This window comes from Lotus japonicus, chromosome 1 (genome assembly GCF_012489685.1).
Source record: "Lotus japonicus ecotype B-129 chromosome 1, LjGifu_v1.2".
Classification (NCBI taxonomy): Eukaryota; Viridiplantae; Streptophyta; class Magnoliopsida; order Fabales; family Fabaceae; genus Lotus; species Lotus japonicus.
In genome coordinates this window covers 46,809,321-46,833,595 of record NC_080041.1, presented here as the reverse complement: position 1 = coordinate 46,833,595, position 24,275 = coordinate 46,809,321, and the positions used below count along the sequence as shown (strand labels likewise).

The 24,275-nt window shown below is 39.8% G+C and overlaps 1 protein-coding gene across 1 annotated transcript; it reads right to left on the bottom strand.

The window, feature by feature from the left end:
* Positions 1 to 5,006: 5,006 nt before the first annotated feature.
* LOC130736974 (uncharacterized) lies at positions 5,007 to 23,588 on the bottom strand. The gene is made up of 5 exons (XM_057588748.1): positions 23,256 to 23,588; positions 6,399 to 6,650; positions 6,110 to 6,313; positions 5,441 to 6,057; positions 5,007 to 5,358 (listed from the first exon to the last, which is right to left on the bottom strand). Exons 1-5 carry the CDS (start codon positions 23,586 to 23,588, stop codon positions 5,007 to 5,009), a joined length of 1,758 nt encoding a protein of 585 aa, XP_057444731.1.
* Between the last annotated feature and the right edge of the window lie 687 nt (positions 23,589 to 24,275).

Genomic DNA, 24,275 nt, shown 5'->3' with positions numbered 1-24,275 from the left:
ACTTTGGCCGGATTCCGGTTTTCGTCCCTCGCCGACGTAACTTCCGGATTAGGGCCTCAGACTATGGCCGTCGTTTGGTTTTCGTCCCTCTCGGAGGGGTGGCGCTGACCACCGTGCTTGTGTGTCATAGCAACGCCTACATGGCAGTGCCACATCATTTAATGAAGACATGTGGAATTTTTCTTTCTTTTCCCTTTTATTTTTTTCAATTCCATATTAACTAATTATTAATTATTAAAAATTAAAATAATAAGAAATATTAATTTATAATCTCTCGTCTTCATCTTCACCATCTTAATCTTCATCCTCCAAGAACAACCAAAATCCAGATTTTCTTTTATTCATCATCCTCATCCTCATCATACTTCCATGAAAACCACAAGCTCCAAGCACCATAACCACAAAACCACCAAAACCTTTCAAATTTTTTTTTTTAAGAAGAAACGAATAAAACATCAGCAAGTAGCAGATACAACAAAGAAAAGGAGGGGATAACAGCCCCAATTACACACCTATTAAAACAAGGGTTCCTTAAAACAACACAAGAAAGAAATAAAACAGCAACATGAACAAAGAGATTGCGAGTGGACACACAGTGGCAAGGGAAATGGAGAGTGGGTTGGATCTGACCAATCTGGAGTGCGAGAGAAAGACCCATATCTTGTTGTCGCACCTGAGGCCTTGCATATGATTCCTTCATCAGCATCTGGGCCAGTCTCCCCTTCGTCGTTTTCATCATCTTCAACGCCTGTTGCAGGGGGAGAGGTGAGGGAAAGATTGAACCTTTCATGGGTTTCGAACTCGTGCAAGGGTTTCAAACTCGACATTGCGGTGGCGGATCTGGGTTTTCTACTTCGATGGAGGTTTCCAGGAGAAAGGCACATCAATGGATGTTTGGGGTTTTTGGGTTGGGGTTTCTGGATTTGGGTTTTTTTGCTGTTGTGTATTTATCTTTCTATCTTCTTTGCCATCATTTTCAGAGGGGTCGATTATTTGCAAGAAAAGAAATTAGATCAATTGAGGTTGTTCCTGGTGGACTATTCTTCATTGGTGATGGAACTGGTTTGGTTATGGTGTGGAAATGTTTGGAAGAGACCAAGGTGGCAGCATGTTCTTGAGAAAATGCCCCTTTTTTCATATTTGTCTAAACTTTAAAGAAGTGTATATTTTTGAGAAAAGAAATCCAATTCCATGTTTTTCTTTATTTGTCAGATGTATTTCTAGCAAGAGTTGTAGCCACGCGTTTGCTGGAGATGATCTTGAAGATGTTGAAGAAGAAGTTGAAGATGATGAGTTTAATTATAATTTTTAGGCTTAAAAGCATTTGTTGCCCCTGATGTTTCAGGTTTGTGCAACTGACACCCCCCATCTATTTTCGTCCATGTTTGTACCCTTCATGTTTTACAAATGTGCACCGTTTGCCCCTCCGTCATTCTGCCGTTTAAAAAGGGTGATGTGGCCGTTAAATGCCACGTCAGCATCCTACGTGGCGTGACACGTCATTAAAAGAAAATCAGAACTTGGTAAAAGGAGGTGGGAGGATTTGAACCCATGACCTTGAATTAGCAAAACACAGACTTTACCAATTAAGCTACTCAATCAAATGTTGAAATTATGACCAATGTTTTATTTATAGCATACTTATTCATCAAAATGTAATGAACTTGAACCCAGATAATTCTCATCCTTTCGTTCCCTTCATCTTCATCCATGAACTTCTTCTTTATCCTGATCCACATACAACATTCTCTCCTTCTCCTTCACTCAATAACCGAAAGCAACAACTCCATCATCCCAAAAACCTCTTTCTTCTCCTAATCTCCATTTTCATCTTCAAATCAGAGCCCAAACCCATGACCCATAACCAGAAAGAAAAGAAAGATCAAAGAAATCCTCATCCCTGCCAATCATCAACAAACCCAGATACTGAGCCGCGTGACCACCATATTCTTCGTCGGGTCATCTTCACGCTGTCGTGGAGCCTCCTCGATCTCGCCTTGTACTATTGCTCAATTTCTCTCCTCCTCCCCTTCAGGTCTCAATTTGGTCTCTCTCTCTCTCTCTCGTAAACCCACATGATGGTGGCGGGTTTGCAATGAACGGAGGGTGGAGGCTTTTGAGTTCTGACGATGGGGGTTTCAGTTGTTGGTTATGATAGTGGCTGGGGCGAAGGTTGGTGTGGCTCTGGATGGTTGGGTTTGTGCGGTTGGAGGTTCTGGGTTCAATTTATTCAGGTGTTGGAGAATGGTTATGGTGATTGGGAATGGTTGTGGTGATTTCTGTTTTCTGATTTCTGAGATTTTGGGTTGTTGTTCTGGTGGTTTTGGTGGCTGTTGGTGATTATTTTGGCGAGGTTCTGGGCGATGGAAGAAGGTGGTTCAATTCGGTGGTGAAGGTTTTCAGGATGCAGGGGAGTTGTGGTTAAAGGATGAGAGGTTTTGTGATGATGAAGGATGAGGTTATGACATGGTACAACTTTGTGATTTCCATAGATTAAAGGGAAGGAAACAGTGTTGATTCTCGTAAACCCAACAAGGGTTTTGTTGTTCGAAATCGGAATCAGATGGGGGTACTCGGATTTTGGGGTGAGAAGCTTCATGGGGTAGTTTGCTGAATTGATGTGTATAGGTTTAAAGGAGGGTAGATAATATAAATAATATTGTGTTGTTAGATATTACAATTATCTATCTAGTTCAGTTGGTTAAGTGTTGTTTTTGACACTTGCATGGCCTGGGTTCGAATCTCACTTGCCCTTTTTTCTCAATTTTAAACGTAATTTGGTAAAAAAAAATTAAAAAAAAACCACATCAGCCCCTTCCGTTAATTTTTTAACGTCAATGTGACGGAGGGGTACTCACTACACCTTTCAGTATCATTAAGGGTACAAACATGGACGAAAATAGATGGGGGGTGTCAGTTGCACAAACCTCAAACATCAGGGGCAACAAATGCTTTTAAGCCTAATTTTTATTTTTAGGAGTTTCATTAATTAGGGGTTTTTTGTTAATTTAATTGGAAAAAAATTCCACATCATCTTCATTAATTGACATGGCAATACCACGTGGGCTAAAATTGACAGGTGTCCACGGTGGTCAACGCAACCCCTCCGGCAAGGACGAAAACCAAACGCCAGTCATAGTCTGAGGACCTGATCCGGAAGTTACGCCGGCAAGGGACAAAAACCGGAATCCGGCCAAAGTTTAGGGACGAAAAACATATTTAACCCTTGATTCTTTAAAACACATCGCCATACATGGAGGCCATTATTCTTGACGCCAAAAATTCTTAAAGCAGCTTCAGCTAAAAGTATTTAAGATGACAATGATGTGAAATATATAAATACTATTTTTAGGCATGAGAAATATGAAATTCCGGCAACCGTAAGACAAATGTTCTATTAAGGCTCCGTTTGGAAAAATAGCTTAATTAAGCGCTTATGCTCATAAGCGCTTATTCATAAGTTATTTTTAAAATTTTATTGAAATAAATTAAACATAAGCTATATATAAGAATAAACTGTTTTTCATAAGCTATCCTGAGTAGCTTATGAAAATAAGCTGAAAATAGCTTATGACAGGCCATAAGCTGTTTGCATAAGCCCTCCCAAACACTGACAAATAAGCTCAAATAATCTCTTCCAAACTGGGCATAAATGTCTAAGATATCCTGTATAACATGACACAAATCACATCAAACAATTAAGCAAGTTAAAGGACATAAATACTAAAATCACACAAGAGATTGTTAACCCAGTTCGGTGCAATATCACCTACGTCTGGAGGGTTTTCACCCGGAAAGATAATCCACTATTATAGAGAAATTGTACACAAAAGTCTCAACAAAACTGCCCCAGTTCAACTAACTTTTCTACCTAGCTATCTCTACTCGTGGCTTATTACTTAGTCCTCCCCCTAAGTATGAGAGTCTCTCTCACTTTCTTACTCTAAATCACTGCCACAGTGATTGAACTCTAACAAGAGTACAAAGACAGATCTCAAGATCACACAACTCTTAGCTTACAACAATGACATAAAGCTGCTAAGAGAACACTCAGTATGAACTCAATAAAACCCTAATCAAAACACGCGAAGCACACCTAACAACTAGGTCTTGGGTCTTCATAAGTAGTAGTCTTTCAAGCCTTGTCTTCGATGAGCTTGAAAGCACACAGAGTCCATACACAAAACAGGAAGTTGTTTCGGTAACAAACCAGTAACAAATCTGCTCAGAGTCTTCAAACCGTGTTTTAAGGTGCAGACAAAAACTTCCACAATTAACTCCAAATCAAACCCCTTTGAACCGGGTTGGCAACACTTGATATCTCCCTTGACAACGCACAGAAGCTTCCACAATAACCCTAACTTAATCACTATGTAATCAATACAAAGCTTCACAAAATCTGTCAAGTATCAGAATGTTTCACAGGGACAAATGTCATAGCACAATGTTACAACATCTTGTCCAACATCTTGGCACATAAATACATTAGCTAAAATGTAGACAACTATAACAAATGAACAACAATCTCCCCCTTTGTCAAATTTTAGCTAATACAATCCACTACCATAAAGCTCTTCAAAACTCGACTTGCAACAAAAGAGCACCAGAATATACCAAGGTAGCTAACTAATATATCTACCACAAACATAGCTATCATCAGCAGCTATAGACACAACCAATCTCAGAAAACATGTAGCAGATATCAGAGTTTAGCAAAGCACAACACAAACACAAACTAACTTCTCCATAGTAACATAAACTAGCAGTAACAGAACTATCAGAAACTAGTAGCAACAGCCCGTCACAGCACATCACATACTCACTGATTTTACTCCCCCTTATTAGTACAATTTGGCAAAGGCTCATCAAAGACCATGGAGAGAACTAACATACTTATCCATTAAAGTGAACCATAGTAGCCATCCAAAGTGCACAAAGATGAATTGTAGAATGTTTACAGACCATGAGAGTAATAGTCTTCACCAATTACATCCAAAACAAAAGAACTAAAAAGGACTTAAAGAGAAGCGACTAACAGTGGCAGAACTGGTAGAACCCGTTACATCATCTTCTTTAGCAGCCTCTTGTTCTTCTTCTCCAACAGTTTCATATTGAGCCTCTTCTTCTTCAGCAGCAACATTCTCATCCCAAGCAATCTCAGTTTCCTCTTCAACCTCTTCTTCCTCAGCAGCAGCATGAACCTCAGCCAGAGCTTTGATCAGTTGATCAACATTAAGTTTCCTCACCTTGCAGGCTTGTATGGTGTCTTGCAGGGTCTTTGAAATTTCCTGCATTTCACCCACAATGTCCTCCTTGCTTGACCCAGAGGCCTTAGTACCACTGACACTTGCAGTTCCTCTAGCAGCAGACAGCATAATGTATGGAACATGTGTCCCAACAAACAAGCGATAATCAAATTTGAGAGGTAGAGGCTTCTTACCTCAAAATGTTAGGATGTTGATGCATAATCAGCCCAATGAGAAGACAGGGAAACAGAATAGGCAGCTTCACAGCAAATGATCCAGCATGCTTGAAAGTCTGCTCATAGACAAGATTTCCAAAATCAAATTCGCCTCCTATTCCAATCAAGTAAAGCATTCTGTCCAAGGGAGGAGTCACTCCCGATAAATGTTGAGTGGCCATCCAGTTTGCAGTGCCTATTTTGTAGAGCACAACATACTTAGCAGTCAACTTCCCAGAGGGTAACAACCCTTTCTTTGGCCATTTTCTGACCAGCTTCCCAGTGATGGTATTAGCAACCCTGTCCAAGTCAGGCTCCCCCTTAGTCACAGCATCAGGACTTCTGCCCAAATAATTGTTTATCACTTCAGGAGATAAGTCTATACCTTTTCCCCTCACAAACACTTTTCTGTACTCAACATTATCCTCATTGTCACAATCAGAAGGAATATTCACAATTAATTCTCTTATCAGTTGAATAAAGAAATTATCCAATCCAGTCACAGTCTTCATTAATTCAGTCTTCTCAATAACATCAATGATCTCTGTGTAACTTAAGGCTTCTTCACTCAACTCTCTTTCAACAACAATTCTTCTCTGAAAAAACAGATTTCCATCTCTGAGCAAATTCAGCAGAGTGGAAAGACACATTGTCCATGGGGGCATCTGGAACATTCAAAGGAATTCTTTTCCCCTTGACTCTCTTCTTGACAGTGGTAGAGATGTCTGGAACATCTTGCTCGACATCTGGTTCACAGACAGTGTCAGGAACATGTTTTCTCTTCTTCCCAATGGAGGCAGCAACCTTCTTCTCCTTCTTTTCTTTCTTTTTCTTCTGCTTAGGAACTTGGACCTGAGATACTCTGGGAGTCTTGGGGGTCTTAACATCAGATCCCTTTTTTTTTCCTCTTCTTCTTATCTACAACACTCTTGCTTGCAGAACCAGGAGCCTTCTTGCTTGCAAAATTCTTGATCAATACTTCACCATCAGGTTCTTCTTCTTTAGAGGAAATCAACACTGGTTCCTTACCGTTTTTGGACGAGGGTTCAGAAGATTTTTGATGGGGGACCTCCACAGATGGAGTCTTCTCACTTGTAGAGTCAGGATTTTCAGCATCAGAATCATCGCCCTTCGCAGCACCTGATCCTTGAGATTTTTCTTCAGAACCAGAGTCAGAACCACGCTCTTCCTATGATTCAACATTTGGTGCGACATCTTGTGCGGTTGCAGCATCAACAAGAGTCTCCAATGTAACACCTCGATTTCGGTGGCGTCACTTTAGTAACCAAAAAGGAACTTAAAGCGGAGAAACGTGAATATTTTTTTTTTTGATAGCAGATTCAGAAACTGGAAGAAATAGAAACTCTACAACAGAAGATAACAGAACTAATATATAATAAATACAGCCCCCGCTGTAGTAGCAAACCAAAAGAAAGGTCAAGTGTTCGCAACACTATCCCTCAAAAATGAGAATGAGTTAGCCCAAACGGCCTAAAACAAGACCTCCTAGCCCAACCAACTCTCTGTGATTCCTGTAGAGAAACCACACAAAAAGCTATCGGCGGGAAACTACCTTGTTCCCAAAAGAAAACATAACGATCAGAGCTAAGACTCTACTCCTACACTAATCCCATCTCGAGGAGCTCACACCAGCACTAAAACCTACATGCTAGCATGATCGTCGTCCAATCTGAATCCAGAACGACCTAGTCTATGTACACCATCCGTCCTCCTTTTGCGACCGCGATGCGCTCCGGTTCCAGCATCTCAACCCTAGTTTCCCCCGAAGGGTGAACCATCGTGAACCAGTCCGCCATAGACATCTGACAAAGGGTGTTTGTCCGCCAAAGCACACAAAGAAGACGCGAGGGTCAACTCCAAAGAATTATGTAAATAATAAATCCAATTGATACAGATATAGATAGCTACTTAGGCTTATAAGTTAGGGATATCATCCTAGGGTTGTATATTCCATAATGAATATAAAAGACAGTAATAACAAATAGCATGCATCAAGTAGGATTATCAATTATCAATCACACTCAGCAACTAAGTCAGTATGCATGTTGCATGAAATGATATGACGGTTAACCCAGTTAACCAAATGCATTCCGGAAAGGGATGGACATCAAACGGATCAGCCCTAACACCAGCCACGGTGGGACCATTTCGGCCCGCGTGCCTCTTACTCCAACAACAACGGTAGTCAGATCAGCAGTAAACCCGAAGGTCTGCCATTTCGTGTTAAGTTCAAACGTGTTACAACGTGTTTCAATCTTATTTTGATCCTAACAATTTTTATAAATACTTCTCTATACTGAAATCTAATTCCAGATGTTAATGACATTTTTCAGGAAATATATATTATAAGGTCACATGCTTCAACGAATATGTCTAAGCCTTATAAGGAAAAAGAAGTTTACGCAAGATATGACCGCATCGTCCAGTAAACGAGGAAGACACTTATTCTGGATCGTTTCATGCCACGTCATACCTCAGAATTTCAGAAGAAGCCTTTGAGCGGGAAAGTCAAAATTATATCTCAACTATTTGTCCCATGCTTTAGTCAGAAGGAAACTAATCCGGTCACGTGCAAACTGATTTACCTTTGAAGAGAGAAGTCTCGGTGACCAATGAAAAGGAAAAAGGACAACACGTCAACATCACATTTCCAAAATGTCTCTTTTCTGCAAAGTAGCCCAAAGCTATCGCCACCTACTAGCTGACAAAGTACACCTTTTTGGCTAAAGGATAGCTTTGAACAGCAGCATGCATTTAATGAAGCTACCAACCGAAGATTTGAATCAACGGTTAGATGACACTCACAACGGCTACAAACAACGGCCAGATTTTGTGTCTCAACGGCTACACAACTAGCAAGATCATATATAAAGGACATATCTGAAGATTGAAGAAAAGAAGAGAAGAGAAAAATTTATTGCAAGCAAAGCAAAGAACTCAGAGCAGTTACTCCAAACATTCTTCAAAGCATTAAAAGCTCACAGCAGATTTCCTAAGAGTCAAATCCGATCTCATACCTTTGCTAAATCAAGAGAGAATACCAAACCTTAAAAGAGTCAAACCTCTTCATTTAGTTCTCTCTTAGATTCTGAACTCTTGTGTGTTCCAACGTCCTTTCAGAACCCAAAACACTTGAGAGTTCCAGTGCCATAAATTGTCTACACTAACTCTTTTGAGAAGAGATTTCTTGTAGAGCCAAACAATCTTGTAGATTGTAGGAGGAGTCCTGTACAATACTTGGAGAAGTCCGTGATAATACTGGGAGGAGTCTTGTACAATACTTGGAGAAGTCCGTGATAATACTTGGAGAAGTCCTGTCTAATACTTGTATTGGAGAAGTCCTTGATACTTGCTAGTGAAAATCTTGGTGGTGGCCAAGTACTGGACGTAGCCCAATCGTTTAGGGTGAACCAGTATAAATTCCTGTGTGCTGATCGTTCTGCTTTATTTACTTACTTCCGCTGCACTAAACGGTTTTTGGAAAGTCACCAGAACAGTTTTCTTAAGAGCTTATATTCTTTTCATAAACTAAAGTTTTAACAAGTAATTTTTAGGGACACAATTCAAACCCCCCCTTTCTTGTGTTACTTATTTACATATCAATTGGCATCAGAGCTTAGGCTCTAGAACTAACATCTTAACAGGTGTAGAGTAAAGATCCATGGCAGAAGATCAAGCTATCGCTACGGGCTCATCCACCAACAAGCCTCCTTTCTTTGATGGAACCGAATATCCCTACTGGAAGACGCACATGCAACTTTTCATAGAATCCTCAAACTACAAGTTGTGGGATATCATTGAAAATGGCAACATCGTTTATAAAGATGACGCTGGTGAACCCATCAAGAAAGATCAGCTGACAGAAGCTCAACGCAAAGACTATCAACTCAATTCAAAGGCAAAACTATTTCTCTTATGTGCCTTAAGCAAAGCTCAGTTGGACAAAGTTGATGGACTCGCAACTGCCAAAGAAGTATGGGAAGCTCTAGGGCTTGCCTATGAAGGTACAGCAAATGTACGTCAAGCCAAAGTAAGTCTACTAGTGGCTGAATATGAAACCTTCAAAATGAAGGAAAGTGAAACCATTGATGAAATGTTCGCAAGATTTCAAACCATTATCAATGGTCTTCGAAATCTCGATCGCACGTACGCACACATTGATCAAATCACAAAAATACTGAGGTGTCTTCCTAGAAGATGGAGACCCAAAGTTACTGCTATCCAAGAAGCAAGAGATCTTAGCACACTAAAACTTGAAGATCTCCTGGGATCTCTGAAGGTTCATGAGATTGAACTTTCTCAAGATGAAAGCCTAAAGAAGCAGAAAAGCATCGCCTTCAAAGCTAACATCTCCAAGAACAGTCAGACGAAAGAAATGTCTGATGAAGAAGATTCCTCAGAAGAACTGTCCGATGATGAGCAAGCACTGTTCAACAGAAAGTTCAAAAAGATGTGGATCAAGCAACAAAGAGGAAAAGGCCTGAAGAAGGACAACAAAAGAGAATCAAGTCAGAAAAAGAAATCCTTTCCACACAAAGGTGAAAGCACCTCAACTGCAGACAAAAGCAACATTACATGTTTCGAATGCAAAAAGCCAGGTCACATCAAGCCAGACTGTCCTAGACTAGCCAAAAAGCCTGTCAGGAAATCATTCTACAAGAAGAAGAAAGCTCTAGTAGCTGGCTGGGATGATTCTGAAAACAACTCTGAAGATGACGAGGAAGAAGAAGATGAAGAATCTCTATTCGCTCTCATGGCTTCAGTAGATGGATCAGATGATGATGAAGATGATGAGGTAAGATCTGAAAACCTTGAAGAAGAGTTTAATGAACTGCTTGAACATTCTTACACTTTATCTGAAAAATACAAGAACCTGAAGAAACAGTTTTCCAAGTTGCAAAAAGAACATGAGAAAGTTTTAAAAGAAAAAGATTCCATTATTCATGAAAATGAGTTTTTAAAGAAACAAGACTCCACGATGGAAGTATCTGCTTTAAAGAAAAGAATCAAAGTTTTGATTGATGATTTATCTACTTTCACAATAGGGCATGACAACTTAGTTAAACTATGTGGAAACAGTAGAGACTTATATGATAAAAGTGGTTTGGGTTTTGACAGCAGTGAACCGTCTAATGAAACTATGTCTGATATATCGTTTACTTCTTCTATTGATAGTGAATCCAAATTTGTTGTGAACTGTTCAGTAGAAAGGGAAGGAAAGAAAATATTCTATGAGAAGAAGATTCCTCCCAAGCGTGCAACTAACCCTATAGGACCCAAGAAAATCTGGGTACCTAAGAAATCAATAATTCCTGTTGCAGATTTACTTAACAAAACGAAGGAAATGCCAACAATGGTACCTGGACAGTGGATGCTCGCGTCATATGACGGGAGAAAAGTCTATGTTCCCCGAGATTCAAGTTAGATCTGATGGTGGATCTGTAACCTTTGGTGGAAATAAAAAAGGATTCATTGTTGGAGAAGGTACTGTTGGTAAGGAACCTCTTCCAGTAATTAATAATGTCTTGTTAGTTAAAGGGTTAAAACATAATCTACTTAGCATAAGTCAATTATGTGATAGTGGGTTCACTGTTTCCTTTAATAAAGTGAAGTGTAGTGTTACTGATTCCGATGACAAAATCATCTTTGAAGCTCAGAGACAAGGGAATCTATATAAGACGAACTTGGAAAACCTAGCAAATCAAAATGTAACTTGTCTAGTATCATCAGAGGATAATACATGGCTTTGGCATAGGAAGCTAGGGCATGCATCCTTAAGGACCATTACTAAAATCATAAGTAATGACTTAGTACGTGGTTTGCCAAAACTATCTATCAAATCTGATGCTACATGTTCTGCATGTACTCAAAGCAAACAGCATCGTACCTCCTGTCGTGCTAAAAACTTTGTCAGTACTAGCAAACCTCTGGACCTCTTACATATGGATTTGTTTGGTCCCACTAGGGTAGCTAATGTTTCTGGAAAAAGATTTTGTTTTGTCATTATCGATGACTACACAAGATTCTGTTGGGTCTACTTCCTAAGAAGCAAGGATGAAACATTCCAAGCATTCAAGATCTTCAGCAAAAGAGTTCAAAATGAAAAGGGCTACTGCATCACAGTCATTCGCAGTGACAGAGGAGGAGAGTTTGTGAATGAAGATTTTGAAAATTTCTGTGCACAAGAAGGTATCAACCATCAGTTCTCAGCTCCAAGGACACCACAGCAAAACGGTGTAGCTGAACGGAAGAACAGATCACTTCAAGAAATGGCAAGGACAATGCTCAGTGAAACTTCCCTACCAAAGTATTTCTGGGCTGAAGCTATTGAAACTGCATGCTACATTCAGAATAGAATATCTATGCGACCCATGTTGAAAAAGACTCCATATGAACTATGGAAAGATAGAAAGCCTACTGTATCGTACTTTCATCCATTTGGATGCAAGTGTTACATTCTCAACACCAAGGACAACATCGGAAAATTTGACAATAAGTCTGATCAAGGAATTCTCCTTGGATATTCTTCTCACTCCAAAGCCTATAGAATTTACAACTCAAGAACAAAAGTTGTTGAAGAATCTATCAATGTCAAGTTTGATGATAGTTCAATCAAGGTTGTTGATCGTTTAGAAAGAGATTTTCTCAATCTAGACCTATCAGATCATGATGAAGCAGATGACGACACAACAAGAGCTCAACCATCAGAATCAGTTCATGAAGATCAATCTCCGTCACCTCCTGCTACTATCCCTGAACAGTCCGACCAAGTCATGACTTCAAGCGGAATCTCACTTCCAAAGGAGTGGAAGTACAGAAGTGATCATCCACCAGAGCAAATCATTGGAAGTGTATCAGAAAGAGTAAAGACCAGATCAGCATTCAGAGAAGAATCAAACAGCGCATTCATCTCAGAGATTGAACCAAAGAACGTTGAAGAGGCTCTACAAGATGAAGGATGGATTCTGGCTATGCAAGAAGAACTAAATCAGTTTGAAAGAAGTCAAGTATGGACCCTCGTTCCAAGACCAACTGGAAAATCTATCATTGGTACTAAATGGGTCTTCAGAAACAAGATGGATGAAAATGGGAAAGTCACTAGAAACAAAGCGAGACTAGTAGCACAAGGTTACAACCAACAAGAAGGAATTGACTACACTGAAACGTTCGCACCAGTTGCAAGAATTGAAGCAATAAGGATACTCCTAGCTTTTGCATGTCAACACTCCATCAAGCTATATCAAATGGATGTCAAAAGCGCCTTTCTGAACTGAGTAATTGAAGAGGAAGTCTATGTGAAGCAACCTCCAGGCTTTGAAGAACCGTCCACTCCAGACTACGTGTTCAGGTTGAAGAAAGCTCTGTACGGTTTAAAACAAGCCCCAAGGGCTTGGTATGATCGTCTAAGCAACTTTCTCATGAAGAATGGTTTTTCAAGAGGAAAGATTGACAACACCCTCTTCAGGAAGCAATTGAAGGACAACTACATCCTTGTACAATTGTATGTTGATGATATCATCTTTGGTGCAACCAGCGATAAACTGTGCAAAGAATTTTCTACTCTCATGCAAAGTGAATTTGAAATGAGTATGATGGGAGAACTGAAATTCTTTCTGGGACTTCAAATCAAGCAAGAGAAAGACAAGATCTTCATACATCAGTCCAAGTACATAAAGGATATGCTCAAGAAATACAACATGCACAAGTCAAATGAGATGAGTACTCCTATGTATCCCAACACTGTTCTGGACAAAAGTGATGAAAGCTCACCAGTTGACCCAACATCGTACAGAGGGATGATTGGTTCACTTCTTTATTTAACGTCCAGCAGACCAGACATAATGTTTAGTGTTTGTCTATGTGCAAGGTTTCAGGTAAACCCACAACAATCTCATCTTAGTGCTGTTAAGCGAATCTTTAGATATTTAATTGGTACTGCTAATCTTGGTCTATTATATGAGAAAGGTGAAGATTTCAGGTTGAAAGGATTTTGTGATGCGGATTATGCTGGTGATCGAGTTGAACGGAAAAGCACTAGTGGAGGATGTCACTTTCTGGGAAACTGTTTAGTATCCTGGACAAGTAAACGTCAAAGCACTATTTCCTTATCCACTGCTGAAGCTGAATATGTGGCAGCAAGTTCTTGTTGTACACAACTCCTATGGATAAAGCATCAACTTGAGGATTACAACATTCATGAAAACAATATACCTCTTCTATGTGATAACACAAGTGTCATCAATATTGCCAAGAATCCAGTTCAGCATTCAAGGACAAAGCATATTGAGATCAAACATCATTTCATTAGAGATCTTGTGGCAAAGGGAAACATTGATATATCTCATATACACACAAAAGATCAACTTGCTGACATACTCACGAAACCTCTTTTAGAAGGCAGATTCTCAGATCTAAGAACAAGGATAAATATGCACTCTGCTCAATAAAAGGTATGGAAACAAAGGTTTCTATTTTGCAGGTTTCGCTCTTCAAAGAACATCAGCACTGTTCTGTCTCTTCACTGTTTAACCAGTAGATCAAATCGTTCAACAACTCTTCGTTCAATGAAGTTGCTCTCAGGAAATCTATATCGTTTGGTTAACAGTTGGCAAAGAAATTGTTTAGTTCAACGCATCATTACTCTCGCACGTGCTACAACAGTGAATTTTGAAAGGTCTCATCACATTAAATGCGAAGCAGTTATCTTTCTTACTTTTAACGCGTGTGGTCTCAACTGCCCAATTGTTTAATAGTTTCCCTCTCATGAAAAGAAAACCGCCATCTGCACAACACCCAAAACCGCCATTCCTTATTCCAAATCAAATATATCCAAAAGATTTCCTTCTCTCTCTTTCACCTCACTTCATTTGCAATTTACTCTCTCTCTCTCTTCCAAGTAAAGAAACCCTAAGCTTTCTCTGCAACTTCCTCTCATTCCCAAATGGCCGGAGTTCTTGCTACCTCTTCCAAAGCCCCTTCCAAATCAAAGGCCCCATCCAAGAAAGGTGGTAAAACACCTTACTCTGCTGAAGAAATGGAGATCATCCAGAGGAGATCAGAGAGAATCAACCGCCAACGCTCTGTTCAACTCAAGGAGGTTGGAGCCGTGAAAACTGAGAAACTGGGTGACAACTCTCTTGTGTCCCCAAGGTACTTTGATCTGAAGGTGTTTGCCTTCGTGAAGATGGCTGGGCTTGCAGACTTACTTCATCAGGACTGAGAGACGGTGTACACCATGGCTCAGCGCGAGGTGTATGTGCCTTTGGTGAAGGAATTTTATGACTGTGTTGTTGTGATAAATCACAGACAAGTCATTAAGTCCAAAGTAAATGACAAGATCATCTCAGTGACTCTCAACGACATGGCTGAAGCACTGGATGTGGATTTGGAAGTTGGTGAAAAATATTCTCCAAATTGGTTTGAGAAAGTTGATGACTGGAAGTGCATTTGGAAGAACCAAGAGGAACCACTGACTGTGGAAGTGAGCAATCTCATTGATGAAGTAAAGTTCAACAATGCTGTGATTAGCAAGGTTGTCTTACCAAAGGATGGTGCAAGAAGTCATGTAAATGCGCATGCAAGGTACGCATTGTACAAGATCTTGAAAAAAGTGAAAATTAACCCTGCACACTTGATGTGGAACTACTTGATCAACTATCTGGAGAAAAGCCAAGGATACCTTCCTTTTGGCTCGCTGCTGACTGTTATTTTCGAGAAGAAAGGTATTACCAAAGAATTTCTGGAATCAGAGGATCGCTTGAATGAAGATGTGATCTTTCCTTCACCGATCAGACTGGGAGATGTGAGCAAGATGAACATTCCCTTTGATGCCTCTGATGTTCCTGAAGAATACTTGCCCAGAACAAGGAGAAACACCAGAGGAAAAGAAAAAGGTATCTGATGAACAGACTGTCCAGACAAGGAAGAAAAGTCTGACAGAACTGTCCGATGTGTCAAAGAAGGAACCGTCCAAGAGAATCGTTCCTGCAGCTCTCCGCATCGCACCGTTCCCTGAGGACGAGGAAGAACAGTCCGTTCCAATCCCCACAGCTCCTGCAAAAAGCCGTTCAATCAAGATTGTGAAGAGTGGTGAACCCTTGCATTCTCAATCCAACCCCATAGCTTCAAGAACCAGATCAGGAAAAGGTTCTCCGCCTGTCAAGAACGCTGAACCCAGAAAGCTAAAGAGATTGAGGAAGCAATTTGAAGAATCTCAAGTTGCTGTTGGACCACAACCTGTATATCAGCAAAGGAAGATTCTCTCTGCTGAACCTGAGGAGCCCTTCTTTGATGAGGACATTGTTCTTCACACAAGGTTAGCAAGCTCTCTCTTACCTTATCAAGAAATTCCTACTGAAATGTCCAACAAAGAATTTCTGGATTCACTGTTTGTTGACAATACTCAAACACCACACTCCTCTCCAACACATTCACAACACCACACTGAACCATTGCCAAAACTCCCACCAAACACAAACCTCAATGAACCCTTGACTGAAACAACAAATGAACCATTCACACCTCAACCAAACTCTACCATGAACACTGTTTTCATCACTGACCAAACTGTCGTTGCACAAGAGAATGCCTCTGCATTCCAACTTGTTCAATCTTTGCCTAAGTCATTGATTGCCGATGAGCATGTGACACCTTCTACTCTCAAACCGTTCACGGAAGCAAGCACTCTCAAGGCAAGCAGATCCGGTACTGTTCTCTATTTTTCTCAAGCAAGAAAGAGGCGTCTTCAGACGCTAGTGTCCTCTGCTATCAAACGCAGACGCACCTTGAGGACTACCAAGGGATCGTTCAAAAGCTACCTGAACCTTCTGGCAAGAAAGATTGACAAGTCTTCAAGCAATCAGCTCACCGCTACATGGAAACGACAAGAGAGTGACAACTACATGTTCCAACTTCACGCTTGCAAAGTTCCTGATCCAGGCTTCTGGAAATTGAGTGTCTCTGAGGGATATGTTGGTACTCTGCCATATTCTCTCATGAATCGGACCTCAGCGCTCTCACTGAAATTTGGAACTTGGGTATTTGTACTCCTACCCACTCACATTCCTGAAGTTGTTTCTCATTCTGAGAAAGCCCACACTGAAAAAGGAAAGGAGAAGATGCTTGAAGAAGAAGAAGATACAGAGTCACAAATGAACAGTTCTGCTGATGGAAAAGAAGAAGATGAATCTGAGGGACTTCAAGCTGATTTCACGACTGAAGGTGGAAGCTCAAGTGCTCAAGTCTTGGCGACTCAATTTGTCACCAGAGAAGACTTTGAAGACCACCGTGACCACATCAACCAGCAGTTCATGACCCTTGCTCTGAAGATCGATCAGCTGCTGACACGCTTTGGCTAATGGCCAACTCTCTATCCTGAACAATTCGCATTTACTTTTATGTTTTAAGACAATTGTTCACTGATTATGCTTTTACCGTTCTACCATGCTTATCGTTTTATGACTAACGTTTGCCATGTTTGCTATGCATATTATACCGTTCTACTAATTATTTTCCCTTTTTTTTCTCTTTTTAATAATGCCAAAGGGGGAGAAAATAGGAATTATAGAAAAGTTTAAGATCAAGTTTGTTTCCTTAACCTAACACCAAAGTTTTATACAACTCAGGGGGAGTAATATGATTTGAATAAGTTTGTTTTTAAACTTTTATCATACTCAATTCAGGGGGAGCATAAATTCTTTTTACTCTTGATCATTATCCTTTTCAATAAAAATTGTCATTATCAAAAAGGGGGAGATTGTTAAGTTCAAACGTGTTACAACGTGTTTCAATCTTATTTTGATCCTAACAATTTTTATAAATACTTCTCTATACTGAAATCTAATTCCAGATGTTAATGACATTTTTCAGGAAATATATATTATAAGGTCACATGCTTCAACGAATATGTCTAAGCCTTATAAGGAAAAAGAAGTTTACGCAAGATATGACCGCATCGTCCAGTAAACGAGGAAGACACTTATTCTGGATCGTTTCATGCCACGTCATACCTCAGAATTTCAGAAGAAGCCTTTGAGCGGGAAAGTCAAAATTATATCTCAACTATTTGTCCCATGCTTTAGTCAGAAGGAAACTAATCCGGTCACGTGCAAACTGATTTACCTTTGAAGAGAGAAGTCTCGGTGACCAATGAAAAGGAAAAAGGACAACACGTCAACATCACATTTCCAAAATGTCTCTTTTCTGCAAAGTAGCCCAAAGCTATCGCCACCTACTAGCTGACAAAGTACACCTTTTTGGCTAAAGGATAGCTTTGAACAGCAGCATGCATTTAATGAAGCTACCAACCGAAGATTTGAATCAACGGTTAGATGACACTCACAACGGCTACAAACAACGGCCAGATTTTGTGTCTCAACGGCTACACAACTAGCAAGATCATATATAAAGGACATATCTGAAGATTGAAGAAAAGAAGAGAAGAGAAAAATTTATTGCAAGCAAAGCAAAGAACTCAGAGCAGTTACTCCAAACATTCTTCAAAGCATTAAAAGCTCACAGCAGATTTCCTAAGAGTCAAATCCGATCTCATACCTTTGCTAAATCAAGAGAGAATACCAAACCTTAAAAGAGTCAAACCTCTTCATTTAGTTCTCTCTTAGATTCTAAACTCTTGTGTGTTCCAACGTCCTTTCAGAACCCAAAACACTTGAGAGTTCCAGTGCCATAAATTGTCTACACTAACTCTTTTGAGAAGAGATTTCTTGTAGAGCCAAACAATCTTGTAGATTGTAGGAGGAGTCCTGTACAATACTTGGAGAAGTCCGTGATAATACTGGGAGGAGTCCTGTACAATACTTGGAGAAGTCTGTGATAATACTTGGAGAAGTCCTGTCTAATACTTGTATTGGAGAAGTCCTTGATACTTGCTAGTGAAAATCTTGGTGGTGGCCAAGTACTGGACGTAGCCCAATCGTTTAGGGTGAACCAGTATAAATTCCTGTGTGCTGATCGTTCTGCTTTATTTACTTACTTCCGCTGCACTAAACGGTTTTTGGAAAGTCACCAGAACAGTTTGAAGGTGTGAAAAACGACTAGAAGGGGGGGGTTGAATAGCGTTTTCAATATAAAAACTTTCCCCTTAAGATTTAAAGTAAATCTTTTCGGTTTCTCTAAGATAGATGGTGCAGCGGATAAAGATAGAGAGAAGAGAAAAGCACACAAGTATTTTATCCTGGTTCACTTGATAAATCCCTCAAGCTAATCCAGTCCACCCGTTAAGGTGATTTCTTCCTTCTTAGAATGAAGGCAATCCACTAATCAGATAATTGTTACAACTGCACTTGAAACCTACAAGTGACTAACAATACACTGACTTAGCTATCACTAAGATTCACTCTCTTAGTCTTCTCTAGGATCCGATCAACCTTGATCTCCTAAAGGAATCACCACTAAGATTCACTCTCTTAGTCTTCTCTAGGATCCGATCAACCTTGATCTCCTAAAGGAATCACCACTAAGATTCACTCTCTTAGTCTTCTTAAGGATACTGACCTACCCGGTCCCTTAAGGAAAATCAAACAACTGTTTGAGGTTGGTGTTTACAAAGGTTTGCTTCTAAATAAGCTGAGTGTAAACTAAATAAGAACAGATGAAGAAAGTAGAGGCTTGAATCTTTTCTTGTATTGCAGCTCTTTGTTTTCTCTCGCTCTTCTCGCTCTCTCAGTCTTTCTTCTTTTCTTCAGCCTTTTATAGTCCAAGGTGCAAAGGATATTTCTGTTGAGAGAATATGACCGTTGGAGGGCATTTCTGGAACTTCCAGAACCTGCTGTGGCTGAACCTTGGTAGGTAGGCTTTTCAGAATAGTACACTGCTCTTGTACTTCTCGATAGAGACCTTTGCCTTTAACCATTGACTTCTGATCAGAGGAATACTTCGTGTTGGAACTTGTGAAGCTTGGTGATCAGAGTCAGAGGGATGCTTGGATCCTCTGACCTTCGTAACTTCTGCTTCTGGACCTTCAGAGCTTCTGGACCTTCAGAGCTTCTGGACCTTCAGAGCCTCTGGTCTTCAGATCTTCTGATCCTCAGATCTTCTGATCCTCTGATCTTCTGATCCTCTGATCCTCAGATCCTCTGATCTTCAGATCTTCTGATCTTCAGATCCTCTGATCCTCAGATCCTCTGATCTTTAGATCTTCTGATCTTCAGAACTTCTGACGAATATATCTTCTGGTGTCAGAATCAGAACCTGTTTGTCAAAACACTCAAGACAAACATTAGAGTATCATAGTTGTTCATCCACAAATAAATACTTGTTATCATCAAAACATAGAGTTGTACCACATGACCAAATCTTGATCTTACACAGTTTTCTTAAGAACTTATATTCTTTTCATAAACTAAAGTTTTAACAAGTAATTTTTAAGGACACAATTCAAACCCCCCCCCTTTCTTGTGTTACTTATTTACATATCATTTCGGTCTGCTACTAAGAGTCGTCTACAAACGCTCTTTCGCGGAAATCCGGGTCTTATGACCATTTTGGAATCCACCGAGGTCCGGTATCACGCCGTGTATTAACCTCCTATGTGTGCATGAATGCAATGTGATTAGCCAAACAACATCTCCGACCTCACTCGACACGTCGCCACGTGTTCTAGTTAACTTATTGTCTCTAAAAAGAATACCCTAAGGTAAAAGTCGATTCTGCGACAAAATACAATTAATCGTAAAATGAGTGCAAACACTCACGATAACTCTTCGAGTCATCAATGCTCTCACGAAGTCTCACGCTTCAGTGGAGTCTTATACAATCACGAAGTCTCACGCTTCAGTGAAGTTTTATGCTCTCACGGGCTCTCATGCCCCAGTGAATTTACACACTTGCACGAAGTCTTACGCTTCAGTGAAGTTCCATGCTATTCACGAGGTCTCACGCCTCAGTGAAGATCCATGCTTTCCACAAGGTCTCACGCCTCAGTGGAGTATCACGCATTCACAAGGTCTCACGCCTCAGTGAAGCTCCATGCTATTCACGAGGTCTCACGCCTCAGTGAAGATCCATGCTTTCCACAAGGTCTCACGCCTCAGTGGAGTATCCCGCATTCACAAGGTCTCACGCCTCAGTGAAGCTTCTCAAATCATCCCTTGGATGGCTAAACAAACTGATCCCAGAGCGAAGGAGTATCAACATACTCAGAACTTACAATTCTCCCATAACTTGGATTCGACGACAATTCTCCTTTTCAAAAACTAATATTTAATCCTAAGCTGGCATCCGAGATTGTTATCATTATTTAAAGGTTTAGAGGTTGTTTAATATCTTATGAATTTTCCTTGTAAAAATAGTTTCCTTTTAGTCTTATCGTATTTCCTATAAGTTTTCAAAGATCCCATAATCCCAATGTAATCCCCAGAGAATGTCTCGATCCACTTAAAACACTAACAAGGCCCGAACTCTGTTCGTCCCGTCAAACTTTCTCAAACTCTCAAAATAAAATCGGCATGACCTGCCCGTTATTCTCACTCCTCAGTACCACAGATATATGTGCAATAGCATAGTTAAATTAGCACAATACAACAATCGAAATCCATGCATCAACACATCCTAAATTAACCACGTAGCACTTAGCATATATAGCAGATATCACACATCTTAGATTAACCATTTAGCACATAACATGTAAGTCAGTCTCGAAAACAATTAATAGATGACTAATCATCATTGTCAGCCGAAGCCTCAGAAAACATTTTTCCCAATCAAACACAAACAAGTGCATAAACAGTAAATCAAGTCGAATTCGTCGACACCTAAAGCATTAACTAATAGTTCAGTGAGAAGCCCTCACCTGTAGATTCTCCAGGGTTCTCTTCAAACGCTCCTTCACAATTAGCTCCTTGTTCTTCAGGAAAGTCCTCAAAAGAACCTTAGAGTAAAACCCACAGAATTCCATCAAAATCTATCCGAAACTCAGCAATCAATACTCACTAAGGTTACAAGAAGTAGCATATACTCCGAGGTACGATAATCTAGCGCGAAAGGACAAGTTTTCGAAAAAGAATTTTCTTCCTCCTCCTAGGGTAGTCTCGGCCACTATTGGTAATTGTGTGTGTCGATTTTTCTTCGATCAAACTTGGTTCCTAGGTTATCATTAGTCGTAACTAAGGTTAATCTAAACTCGGAAAAATTATCGGATCGAAAACTGTCGCAGGGGTATTTTGGTCATTATTTTCAGCTCAGAATTTCAAAATCAGAGTTTCGAAAAACAAATTAGATGGGGTTGATACTAACGACGATTATGACGACTAATCTTACTAACGCTAAGTTCAGTCGAGGGTTTTAAGCCCAAAGGTTGGAACTTTAGCCAAAAATGGGTATTATGAGCAGAATTGAAACTCGGCGGCATTTCGGCGAGAATCGGCGAAATGTAATCCGCTAAACATGCTCAGGGGCACGCAGGGACTAAGTTAAGATAGAAAGATGAAGTTATCTAGATAGTTTTGCAAAAACCTCAAAACTAAGAGTACAAAAAAGTATAGAGAAAAGCGGCAGAATTTACGATCAGAAGTAAGGAAAAGCGTCAGTACCTTGAGGCCTACGCGTAGCAACGAACTGTGGGACGATCAGACAAGAATCGGCGAAAAGCTCTCCTCCTCCTTCTTCTCTCCAAGCCGCGGGTTGTGTGTGTGTTTTTGGGTGAGATTTTGTTTCAAGCTTCAACATATATATATATAGGGAATGAAATGGAAGATATTTATCAAGGATCGGATAAGTATGAATAGATATTTATCAAGATTGGATAAGTATGAATAGATATTTATCAAAGATAGGATAAGGATGAATAGATATTTTAGGGAGATATTTTGAGAAGATATTTTGTAAAGATATTTTGAGAAGATATTTTGTAAACCGGTACAGATTTGTTTAGATGTCGGAGGATTTAACTCATAGAGTTAAGATAAAAATATGAGAGTGATTCCGATTCTTTCCTACTGATTCCAACGTATTTTAGACACGATATTCTCCCCGCAGAATCTTCTAATTCTTCAAAGAAATATCAGTATGATTTTTGGTTTTCGAGGCTTGTTTTTAATGCTATATATAGAGGTTGGAAAAACGCGGGAAAATGAAAGTTTCGCGAATCTGATTTTTCCGGCTTCATTCTCCGTGAATTCTAAGATAGGTTTTGGCGACATAAATCCAAAACTCAACAGAGGTTTCCTTGTATTTTAAGTGACTAATGCAAAGTCGGTGTAAAACTATTTTACCCGATAAGTTACTTTTTGCATCGATTGTCGGAATAGAAAACTTCCTTCTGAAGAAAGATTGAAATCATCAAGAGAAATGGGTGTACGCGTGTAGAATCTTCATTTGAAGCTCCGAACAGAAAAAGTCTTCATCGTCGGTTGATTTTAGGTTTCTTGAACTATCAGGGTTTTGGTTTCGGCAAACTTCCGAGGATTGGAATCGGACGTTCGTAGATTCTAGAGTTTCGCCTCGAAACGATTGTCGTATTAGGATTTAAGAGAAGTTCTAACATTTCTCTGAAGATTTTTGGAATTAGCTTCCATCGTGCCTTTAAGTGAAAACTAGCTATTTACTAGGGTTGCTGCCCTAGGTTTAAGCGTATATCGATCGTGCTATACCTTTTATTGACTTTGATGAAATCCTTAGACTTCTCCTGAACTTTCTCCTTCATAAATTTATTCCATTCGATAAACTCTTGTTCAGGTTTTTCCTTCACGATACGTCAAGCCTAATCGTAAATGGAAATCTCTTCCACTTATTCTAAGCTTAAAAACTTGGGTCTTACATCCAACACATCATTGATGACTTGATTTGCTTCAGCATTCTGAACATCAATTGTTTGATCATCACCAGCATTTTCACTTGGCCTGGAGTCATTAGAGATATCCTGAGCATTTGAAGCCTTGTAGCCTCCTTTCTTATGAACAACATGTTTAATTCTCATGCTTCTTGTCCTCTTGGCAGGTCCAGAGGATTCTGGAGATGCAATTGGAGCAAATGAGCGAGTAACCCTAGACGGTGTGGAGGATGAAGTCTTCGATCCAAGGAACTTGACCCCATGGACATTTTTGACAAGTTTAGGACCGACAACGTTCTTCTTCCTTGGTTCTTGAGACATGATTGTGAAGAACTCTAGAGAGATAAAAAGATAACCGTTAGAGGTTAGAGAAAAATATGAGAGAGAATAATTGGAATTTACAATATCAAGAAAGTGCTGATCTGTGACTTCCTCAAGATGACCAAGGGCGGTTAAATAGAGTGAAAAATAGTCGTTGCCTTTGACATGTGTCAATAACTGCTATAAGTCGGTTATTACACAAATCTCTAATTTCCCTCTTAGTTTCTCAAACTTAGCCACATCTAACGCCTTAGTAAAAATATCTGCTAACTGCAATTCGGTTTTCACATATTCAAGAACAATAACTTTCTCTTCAACTAAGTCTCTGATATAGTGATGGCGAATATCAATATGCTTGGTTCGACTATGTTGAATTGGATTCTTTGAAATATTGATGATGCTCAAGTTGTCATAGTACAATTTCATAACATCTTGTAAGACATTGTATTCCTTCAACATTTGTTTCATCCACAACAATTGATTTCAACCACTTCCAGTAGCTATATACTAGCCTCTACAGTAGATAAAGATACATAATTTTGTTTCTTGCTGAACCATAAAATAAGATTATTCCTCAAGAAGAAACATCCACCTGAAGTGCTCTTCCTATCATCTGCATTACCTGCCCAATCTGCATCACAGTATCTTACAAGACTAGAGTTTGTATGATGAGCATAAAAGATACCA